The sequence below is a fragment of the Diabrotica virgifera genome, chromosome 10 (genome assembly GCF_917563875.1).
Source record: "Diabrotica virgifera virgifera chromosome 10, PGI_DIABVI_V3a".
In the NCBI taxonomy this organism is placed as follows: Eukaryota; Metazoa; Arthropoda; class Insecta; order Coleoptera; family Chrysomelidae; genus Diabrotica; species Diabrotica virgifera.
The window spans coordinates 104,550,005-104,562,011 of NC_065452.1; the positions used below are offsets into that span (position 1 = coordinate 104,550,005).

A 12,007-nucleotide genomic window follows, 5' to 3' on the forward strand; every position below is an offset into this window, starting at 1 on the left:
AATATTTTAAATACCTAGGAGTAATAATCGAATCAAATGGTAAACAAGACATGGAAATAAACGAGAGAATGGGACGAACAGGAAGCTTATTAACACTATGAAAATAACATTTTTTGGGAAAAAAGAGATACCGGAGAAAGTAAAAACGGCAGTCGTTAAATCAGTAGTTAGACCAACAATCATGTATAGCAACGAGACATGGACATTGACGGGGAGACAAAAATCCAGAGTCAATGCTATGGAAATGAGGTTCCTGAGGAAAATAGCAAACAGAAAGAGGACAGACAAAATACGAAACGAAACAATTAGACAAAACCTAAAACTAGAACCAATCAATGAAAAAATAGTGGAGGGGCAACTTAGATGGTTCGGGCACGTGTGTAGAATGTCGAACGAGAGGCTAACAAAACGAGTGTTCGAAACGAGAGTGCAGGGGAAAAACAAAAGAGGAAGACCAAGAGTTATGTGGGTAGATGAAATCAGGAAAGAAGTCGAGAAGAAGGGATTGACATTGGAAAGTGCAAGAAACCTAACGCAAGATCGGAAAGCATGGAGACTACAATGCCAAACTCAACTCCACCAGCCTTACACCTAAAGGTAGAAAGGCTTAGGACTAAGTAAGTAAGTAAAAGTGGAAATTAAAATGGCATTAAAAATAGCAAAAATGGCAATGTAGTAGGTCCAGACCAAATCCCAGTAGAAAGTTTAAAATGCATAAATGATGAAACCTTCGACGTTATCGTAGACTTGTTTAACACAATATACAAAACAGGACATATTATATCGAAACAATAACTCTTCACCTTTCTATCTCTAAAAATACAAACCTTAAAGACGGAAGTGAATACGAAGCAATATCATTAATAAGTCATATTCTCAAATTATTTTTATAAACAATACTTGGTCATATAAATAAAAAAACTGGAAGAGAAAATAAATGATAGTGAGTTTGGCTTCAAAAACGGATCAGGAACCAGAGAGGCGTTATTTGCTTTTAATGTGATACCTCAAAGATGCATGGATATAAATGTGGATGTGCATGTTTGTTACGTTGATTTTGAAAAAGCATTTGACAAAGTCAGATGACAAATTAGTCCAAATTTTAAAGACAAAAACATAGACGAGAGGGACTTTAGAATAATAACAAACCTTTACTGAAATCAAAGAGCACAAATTGTAATAGATAACGAATTAAGTTCAGAAATTGATATGAGGGGAGGAGTTAGGCAGGAATATATTCTGTCTTCACTACTATGCAATGAATACAGCGAATCCATTTTTAAAGAAGCATTACTATATTAAAGTGAAGGAATAATAGTTAACAGAAGAACTACTAACAATACAGGGTGTAACAAAAATACAGGTCATAAATTAAATCACATATTCTGGGACCAAAAATAGTTCAATTGAACCTAACTTACCTTAGTACAAATGTGCACCTAAAAAAAGTTACAGCCCTTTGAAGTTACAAAATAAAAATCGATTTTTTTAAATATATCGAAAACTGTTTAAGGTTTCTTATTGAAAACGGACATGTGATATTCTCATGATAGGATCATCTTAAAAAAAATTATAGTGAAATTTGTGCACCCAATAAAAAATTTATGAGGGTTTTGTTCCCTTAAATCCCCCAAACTTTTGTGTACGTTCCAATTAAATTATCATTGTGGCACAATTAGTTAAACACAATGTTTTTAAAACTTTTTTGCCTCTTAGTACTTTTTCGAGAAGTTAGCTTTTTTGAGATATTTTGAATAATTTGTCAAATCCACCACATATTTGTGTACTGTTTTTAGAGACTTGGTAATAATATGAAAATTTATTTATAAATTACAGTTTGAGGTATACTTTGAACCATATTAAAAAAGAATCCACATCTCGATAAAAGGTGCCTTATCTGAAAAATACTAAGAGGCAAAAAAGTTTTAAAAACACTGTGTTTAACTAATGGTACAGCAATAATAGTTTAATTGAAACGTGCACAAACATTTGGGGGGTTTAAAGGCACAAACCCCCCATAAAATTTTTATGTAAACATATTAAAAAAGAAGCCGCATCTCGATTAAAACTGGTTTATCCAAAAAGTACTAAGAGGCAAAAAGTTTTAAAAACATTGTGTTTAACTAATGGTAACTACAATAATAATTTAATTGGAACGTACATAAAAGTTTGGGGGGGTTTAAGGGAACAAAACCCCCATAAAATTTTTATGGGTTGCACAAATTTCACTATAATTTCTTTTTAGGATGTTCATGCCATAAGAATGCCACATGTCCATTTTCATTAAAAAATCTCTAATAGTTTTCGATATATCGGAAAAAATCGATTTTTATTTTGTAACTTCAAAGGGCTGTAACTTTTTTGTGTGCATATTTGTACTAAGGTAAGTTAGGTTCAATCGAACTATTTTTAGTCCCAAAATATGTGATTTAATTTATGACCTGTATTTTTGTTACACCCTGTATAATATATGCACATGACGCCGTGATTATGGCAAGATCTGCTGAATAAACTCCAACTACGACTAAATAAGACAAGCAGATTCTGTGAACAATATGGACTAAAAATGGATATAAAAATGACTAAATACTAAATACCAAACAAATATTATACAAACATACATTTGGGAGATGTACCTACCGATAGAAACGGCTGATAAAAACAAATACTTGGGAACCTAGATTTCAGGAAATAATGATCAAACACCTAAGACAAGACACAAAAGCAAGAATCTATAAAGCAGCAATTAAACCTATATTGACATACACGGCGGAGACAAGACCTGACACATCTAAAACGAGACGACTACTAGAAACAACAGAGATGAAAATAATCCGACGAATATCAGGGAAACGTCTGTTGGATAGGGAGAGAAGCGAAAACATAGGAAGATCATGCAATTTAGAAGACATAAATGCATGGGTGACAAAACGGAAACAGAAGTGGAACGAACACAATAGTAGAATGGCAGAGGATAGGATAGTACTGTACAGGATTTATATTAGCATCCAAAAAAATAAGAGTAATCCATATCTATTTAATTTTTAAAAGTCTCAAACAAATATTATTTACATGTACTGTTTACATTACGTAAATGGGTGACATTGCTTCTGCAATGTAGGTCACTCGTTTTGAAAACAACGGAGTCAGCAATTATGTTACTATTAGTAATTCACGGTCACATTTAAGTATGGCCAATCATAACAAACAATTGGGATTTATTTATAGATACGTAGAAAGTAAAGAAAGAGATTATTCATTATTCAGAAACCGACGTGGTGAGAGTAGAGACATTATCCATCCCGACACCAACTAGTTACTGTCATATTTAGTGTTCCAAATAAATATATTTCGGTAATTAGTGTTTCAACTTAAGCAACCCCATCATCGGGGGTCGCTACCCCGAACCACCATAGTACGAATAGCACGAGATAAGTCACCAAATGGACGAAGAAGTATTGGCAGCCCAAGAAAAAGATGGTGCGATAATTTAAACAATTTAGGGAGCTAATATTGAAGAAGAAACAGGCTTTAAAGCCTACATACAAGAGAGAAGAAGAAAAAATATAGGAGGAATAACAAAATATTATTTTTGGCTTTAATAAAAATTACAAAATGACAAACCTAGTTCATTTCCACAATATGAACACTTCTTTTTTCCACTAACACTCAAAATCCGATCCTGGGACTCCTTAGGCATAGATGGTGGTGAATAGGCCACTGTTGGTAAGGCGTGATTTACTGATTGAGGGTGGTTTCTAAAGGTGTTCTGTATATAATCATCCTTGTAAATTGGTTCAGACCTGCAAGTCAAAAATTGTTTTTTAAAGATGCTGTTGTTAAGTTAGTCATCCTACCTTTGTACGGACGGCTGTATCATTTCGTTAGTTATTCTAGCTGGGTTACGTGGTCTTGTTGGATGTCGAGCAGTTACTAAATTTTTCTGTTGGTCAGATATCCTTCTCAGTTCAGCTTCCTACAAAATATATTAGAATATAAATATAATAGAAATAATTCATGTTTAAACAAATTACTTTTATTTGTAAGTAAGTATGACACAGAGGTAATAAAGATAAATGAAGAAATAATTAATAACATATACTCCAGGGTAATAAGCTAGAAATATACCATGTTCGGGACACTCACAAGATCCAGGTAGCTGACTACTTTTTGAAGTTATACTTCTTTACCGGCGATATGAGGGTGAATTTTTATATGTTAAAACCTATGATCCCGGCGCATTATAACTTTGTTCTGATTGGATGTTCAAATGACATGTCAAAAATTATTCAATATGGCGGCTGTGGCACAGCTGTAGTTAGATTATTTATGGTTGTTGCGTTTTAAAATTTGTGTGAAAAGAAACAACAAACAAAAGTTAGTTAATAGTTATACTGCCTTTTTAAATAGTTTTCATATACCTATATTTTTGGACTATTTTGGACAAGGAAAACTCATTCTAATTTGGTAAGTAGTTTTTATTATAATCATATTGTAATTATACATTTGGATTAGGTTGAAATACAGTAGAGCGTCGATTATCCGAACTAATTGGGGGACATAGGTGTTCGGAAAACCGATTTGTTCGGATAATCGAACTACAATATATTGATACATATTTATAGTCATACATATTTATCCACAAGTGAATAAAAGCCATATTTATATACCTACATATTTATTTATATCTTGATAATGACAACTAGCAACTAAACAAAAAAGTGCAGTCTTTGCAACAACATAATTATTTTTGGATACAATATTGAAGAAAATTGAAGATATTTTAAGCGTCAATTACTAACGCTTGCTCGGATAATCGACGCTCTACTGTACATTTATTTTCTCAAGAATGGGGATTTTAGAGAGAAATCCCAAATTAGGTCCGATTTTTATTTTTAAATTATGATTTTTTGGCGTAGATTTATTTATCTAGTAGGTATGTAATGCTTTGATTTACATACTTAATTTGGTTACCAACAAAAGTTCTACCAATCTTCATCTAATATATTGTTTTTTTACTGTTTTGTTATATTTTAATATTTTCTTCCACAAAATTTAAACTACATAATTTAATTATATTCAAAACAACTGTCAAACAGTAAAACGTTCAGTTACCCTATTTTTCCACATGACAAATAATGTGGAATTGGACGAGTGAGTCTAGGCTTCGAATCAAAGCGCCCAGAAATTCACGGGTTCGATTCCCGATGCAAGTTTTTATTTTTTTATTTTTTTATGCATTTTATAATTGTAAGTATATTTGTTATATAATTTTTTTTCAGAAAATGCGTATTTAAAATTTTTGCCAACAATTATTATCGTTCAGAAATCATTTTTTCTTTGTGGCATTTTTCAATGTGTTTGTGTGCGTTTTATTCTTTTATTTTTTTAAATTTTTGGTATTGTCTTAAAAATCACATAATATGTAGTAGAAGTATAATTTCTTACGTGCGTACAAAGTACACACACATTCATTTTTTAGTTATTGTAGACCTATAGGAAGAAAACCTACCTGTTTCCTGCCTAGAGTTCGCGTCCTGTTTTTAATTATTAACGATTTAGTGTAAAAATCGCGATTTTTTCGATTTTTTGCACCCCATTCAAAAGCTAAATAGTTGACATAAAATTACACAATTTAGTTTTTTAGAACATTGAAAACCTTCAAAATGCCGATTTTTAAAAGTTAAAAAGTTAATTTATTGTTACGCAAACTGCACAATAAGTGAGAATCGGTATTTGTTAATAACTACTTTTACTAAAACTACCTTAGCACTTTAGTGTTTCACCCAAAGTTGGGTATTGGGGAACTTAACAAACCCTCAAAATTGGAGACCGATCCATTAATTAGTTTAAGAGTTTTTCAAATGTTTTATCCCAGAGACCTTTATTTTGCAATAACATAAGACAGAAAATAATGAAGATAGGGCAATTCTGCGTATGCCAAATGAAAGTAGAAAACTGATGCTATCCAAATGTACTAAAAAAAAGATAAAAAAATTATCTAATATAGTCAAAAATACTAATGCCAATGAAATTTTGTAGTTATAAGCATTTAGAATGACTTTAAAAATATTGTCCGTAGGAAAAATCATTTTACACATTAGAAAAGCTGGTATGACAGGAATTTTTAAAAATGTAGTTCAATTGGTGACTAGTCGTGGTAAGTGAAGGGGGAGCTGGGAGCCGACAAATGCACGAGTTCAAAAACTAAAAAAGGTAACTTAAAACTACTACCACTTTCTATATCTCGAGATCTACTGAATATATTTTGATCGTTCTTTTTTAATTTGTATGTAATTTTTCTGTACATTACAAATATGCAATTTGTCTAGACATTTATTAATTAATAAACAGCCTAATTTGTTTAAACATTTTTGAAAAAATAACTTTTTCCCAAAAATCCATGATTTTAATCATACTATCGTTATTAATCATAGAAAAAGTTAAGGTATACTTTAATAAATAAATTATCTTCAATAAATAATTATCTAATAAAAATATTTTATTTATTAAAGTTATGATACTTTGATTAAAAAAATAAATTTTTGTAAACAAATATTTTTTCAAGAATTGTTTAAACAAATTAGACTGTTTATTAATTAATAAATTTATAAACAAACTGCACATTTGTAATGTACGTAGAAATTACATACAAATTAGAAAAATAAAAATTAAAATCCATTGAGCTGATCCGGAGATACAGAAAATTATATTCGTTTGAAATTGCTTTTTCGGTACTTTAACTTACCATACTTACAATAGCATGCATGCGTGAGCCACCAAAAAGTTATGGGTGAAAACCCTTTAAAAGTTTCAAGATCTTAAATGATACTACATATTATTATTAAAACAGATGGATGTTGCAAATATTCCTGCATATAACCCAGGGCAACACAGGACTCTAACCCACGTGGATGTGATATGCAAGGATTGAACGTCACATATTGAGAATTGAGTGTCAACTGAACTGAAAGGTGAAAGAACTTTGGAAGTATGCCAGTGACAGATTGTAAATGCGACGTTATGAACTATTTTGTTACTTCAGCCAACGAATTTAAAGTTTATGTTGATGATGAAAATAAAACATTATCAAAGATCCATATATTGGTGTTAGAAATATTCGAACATAAATGTAAAAATTGTGAAATGTGTGATGATTAAATATATGCACATGACAAATGATAAATAGGTACTAGGAGTTATGCAGACAGCAACACATTAGGATCTTACAGATGTGGTAATAGACTTAGAATTATTAAAAAGGCCTTTTACGAAATACGTCTACGATATCAGAATTTGTTTAATATGTACATAAATGTACAATTCTAAGTTATTGATTAATGTGTGAGTGTATTGATGACTGATAATTTGATCTAATTTGTTGAGTACAGATAAACTTTACAAAATTGGAAAGTGATGGTATGTTTCGTTTGGCTGAAGAAATTTTGTTGTTATGTGCGAATGAGAATGAGACTAAAAACACTTGATAAGACCGATAACCCGATATTTTAGGGCTTAACACCGATGATGGATTACCTTTACCTATTAATCCGAAAACGTTTTGTTTTGTGATGTAACCCTTATTGGGGTCGTTTAAATATACCTTTTACAAAGGATCCTGTATTTTTTGTGATTTATGGTATACAGCCAGCTACAGGAATTTTATTTTCCTCGTGGATTTTTGTTATAATTTCACTATTATGGCACTTCAAAAAGTGGCCTAAATTTTTTATTAAACAATTTGTGAAAAACGTTATAAAAATTATTTTTATATCATATTCGCTGCTATATCTTGGCAGTTATGCACAACTGTACAATTTTTAAGCTAATAAACAAATAGAATAACTCAATTTTTAATTCAATTAATTCGGAATTCGTTCCGAAGTTATGATCGATTGAAGTTGACTGGCATTTACAATAATAGTACGAAGTTTTGAGGTCTGCTTTTTTTAAATAGTAGATATAAAGTTTACCCTTTTTTATTTTGTGCATCCTGGTTAAAATGTTTATTTAAAATTTTATAAATACAGAAAAATCGAGAGGCTGTGGTGTGGATAGCAATTTCAGCCGTATCAAAAATGAAATCATACATTCAAAACAGCGACGCGCTTAAAAATTTTAATTATCTCGTATAATTATTTATTTTCCATGTTTTTACGTATAAATGAATAATGACTTGCAAAATTAGGTCATTTTTTCCTGTTTTCGTTCGTTAAAGTTACAAGATCAATGTTAACTGTAGTATTTGCAATAAATAAGTTCAAGATATGTTTCTGGTTTGATTAGAGTTGCATATGGAAACCTAATTTTAACTATACTGTTAAGGGGGGAGGATGGTTTAAAATTTTCGATTTCTTTATTATTGTAATTGAAAGTGAATAACTACAAGAATACTCTCTGAAAATTTCAGATTGATCGGACTAAAATTACCAGAGATACAGCATGTTGAATATCCCTACCTTCGACTCGCTTTGCCGCGGTTTCGCGCCAGCCCTCTTGAGCGTAGTGATAAATGTTTAACAGCTGTTCCCCTTCTCTTTTGTAGATTACTCCGCGATTCAAAAAACATATTCCGGTGGGCATCACTCTACGATTTGACAGACAAAAAGGAATTGAAAATAAAAGTTGTCAAAACTTTAAACGCGTTTTTCTCAAAACTGCCCTTTCAAGGGCGGTGGACATTGTAACTAAAAACTACTCGGCCGATCCACCTGAAATTTTGCATCGATTTTCTTTGCACATTTCGTTAGGTAACGCTGTCAAGATATATTTGGTTTTATGCTTATTTTTTCTTTATATGTTGATTTTCACCCTTTTGTTACAAGGAATTTCGCTTTTTTGACTTTCCGAGTTCGAGTGATACCAAAAACTCAAAAATTGTTAAAAATAAAAAAACTCGACAGCGTTACCTCGAGAAACTCATAAGCTAATAAAATATTTTTGAATTTTTTATTTCACATGATCCAGTGACGAGTTCTGATGTCCACCGCAAAATCCATTTTTTTTTTGGAGGTGTCTGTAAAAATTTGCCACCGTTGGCCTTATTTTTCAATATTTTTCCTTGAAATTTTTTTTGGATATTCTTTGAATTGTACTTATGCTTATTTGATTTAAAAATAAAATAGTTGTACCATAGTTTAAAAAAAATCACAAAAATGTGTTTGAAATGTTGATTTCAAACCATGCTCTCCCCTTAAAAAGTACAAAATTTTTTTTGCTTTTTTACCTGAATAAGCCAATGTTGGTTGTAGTTCCTACCCTCACTATTTGATTTAGAATGGTGCCATTTGTCACGTCTGTGTAGAACACCTAATTGTTTGGAAACTGGTTGAGAACTTTGTTGGTCATATATTGCCCATTCTTTAGCTCTCAAAGGCTTGGGCGGAATTGCTGAAGCTTTTGGAGTTTTAAAAGCCAAAGGATTCATATCTAGCTGCAATTCAGGCATAGATTTTCTATGTTCAAGAGGAATCCGTGTGCTTTGCTTGACTAGGGGACGCTGGTGTTCAGGACTGGATTTCTTATACACTTGCTGAAGGTCTGGCATTGATTTCCTGCTGTCGACTGGTATACCTAAGTTACCTGCAGAAAAACACAGTTCCTTTAGGAGGTCTTAGAAAAAGCGAAAACGGCTGGTTCGTTGGAAAAAATATTCCCATGAAGTCGCCCACGTGAAAAGTGGTCCAAATTTTTTTAACAATTTTTTTTTCATCAAATTGCAAAAATCAATATTTTTGTAGCGGGAAATTTTTTTTTGGTTTTTTGGACCATTCTGAACAAAAAAGGTCTCATAAGTTTTCTCTAATATTGATCGTTTTCGAGTTATAAGCAATTTAAAATTGAAAAAAAAAACGGAAAATGGCAATTTTCAAGGCTTAATAACTCAGTTAAAAGTTATTATTATGAAAGTCAGAAAGTGACTAAATCAAAGTTTAAAGTCCCCCCTACAAGATCCTGAAGAAATTTTTGTCATTATTTTATTACTAAGCTGTTATTTTTAAGTAATAATAATGAGCGCCATACACGTATCACGCGGCCGTCAATGGCGAGTGCGAGAGAGATACCATTCCAGCAGTCCAATTGTGCATCTTACTCGCACTCACACTTACAGCCGCGTCAATACGATCTTACCGCTCATTGTTAATAATTAAAAATAACAGCTTAGTAATAAATTATTGACACAAATTACTTCAGGATCATACAGGGGGGCTTTAAACTTTGATTAGTCGCATTCTGACTTTCATAATAATAATTTTTAAGCGAGTTATTAAGTCTTAAAAATGGCTATTTTCGCGTTTTTCAAATTTTGAATTGCTTATAACTCGAAAACGATCAACTTTAGAGAAAAATGACAAGAGACTTTTTTTGTCCAGAATGGTCCAGGAAACCTAAAAAATTATCCGGACCGAAAATATTGATTTTTACAATTTGTTTAAAAAAATTCTTTAAAAAAATTTGGAGCACTTTTCGCGTGGGCGACTTCTTGAACCTTATTCTGGGGTGTCTCATCAATCTGATTATGCAAAAAAATCTCATGGGAATATTTTTTCCAACGAACCCGCCGTTTTCGCCTTGTCTATCTAGGAAATATCGAGAAATTAAATTCATAGTACGAAAATGCTTCGGAAAAAATTAAATTTTACAATTAGACATTTACAAGTACAATTTGATTTACTAAAGTCTATTTGATTGCAACTGGCAGCTCATTATAAATGCAAATCTTAAAATAGAGGTTAACCCTTAAACGCCCAACCTTTTTTAGGTTCCATGTACGCCCAAGGGTGGGTAAAAAAATGCCCACCTCGAAAATAGCTAATATATTTATTGACAGTTGTTGGAAATGGATTAAACTTAAGAATCTTATGCTTAATAAACACAGCATCTTCTAAAATATTAATATAAACAATTTACAAACCTTAGAACAAAATTACAATGTACATCAAAATTAACATACCAGTAAAAGCCAGTAATTCAGGTTTTTCGATTTTCTCCACATTCTTCCTTTCAGCCTCTTTATTGGCGGATAATTATGTGGATTATGTAATTATACGTCGATAATTATATAGATTATGTTCCTACCAACGAGAAATTAAATAGAAACCTTTAGTAACAAGTTTTACCAAGTGTGTACTTCTTATGCCCACACATATTTAACTCAAGATATTACTTTTATTTTCAAAAATATCAGTAGAACCAATTTAACATTCGATAAAAGGCTGTCTTTTTAACAATAAATAATTTTTGGAAAATTTTTAAACACGTAATAAATATGTTACAAGGGAATACGCATTAGGTGGACATTTTTTACCCACCCTTGGGCGTTTAAGGGTTAAGGGTTATCGTCAAGGTCATAAACGATGTCGTACGGATGAAGTTGAAACCAAAGAAGGTTTTTGTTTAAATAATTAGGAGTTATGCATTAATTTGTACATATACTTTAAAAAAGATCCCATGAAATTAAAAAGTTTTAACACTAATAATAAGAAAATACTAGGCACACATTTTGTAAAAGTTGTATTTTAGGCAGAAAATTACCTGTATTTTACTGCAGCTGTTTAATTTTTTCAACAGGCAACTTCTCTCTTTTAATAAATTTGAATGGAATTGGATTTATAAAGCATATATTTACCATTACATTCATAGAATACCTTGTCTCATTAGAGGATAATCATTTATTAATGACATGGACGACTTTGACAAATCATCTTTGGGGTAACTGCCTACCTGCCGACCGAGTAAGGGAAAGTTTTGACGAATTTGATACGTGTCCGCAGCCCATGCGTTAAAATGGCATCTCAATTTGTTGCTGCTAAACTTACATAATAATATGGTGCGTATTCTCTGAGAGAGACAAAACTATTGTGTTAAATGTTCATGACTTCCTTGTTCATCAAAAACCTTTAACAACGGGTAATAATGTGCTTCGATATGACAGATGTTAGAACCATTTACAGATTTTTAAGTGAAAGAAAACAAGGAAACATTACTGAGCCAAAAGGACATAAAC

At 31.6% G+C, this 12,007-nt stretch overlaps 1 protein-coding gene across 5 annotated transcripts in view; it reads right to left on the reverse strand.

The window, feature by feature from the left end:
- LOC114333446 (uncharacterized) overlaps nt 1-12,007 on the reverse strand; it is a 346,961-nt gene that overhangs the window by 13,375 nt on the left and 321,579 nt on the right. For all 5 annotated transcript variants that reach the window (XM_028283317.2, XM_028283318.2, XM_028283319.2 and 2 more), the window contains 3 exons: nt 9,227-9,582; nt 3,858-3,976; nt 3,625-3,803 (listed from right to left, as the gene is read on the reverse strand). In XM_028283317.2, coding sequence (XP_028139118.1) covers nt 3,625-3,803; nt 3,858-3,976; nt 9,227-9,582 — 654 coding nt within the window. The remainder of the gene's footprint in view (nt 1-3,624; nt 3,804-3,857; nt 3,977-9,226; nt 9,583-12,007) is intronic.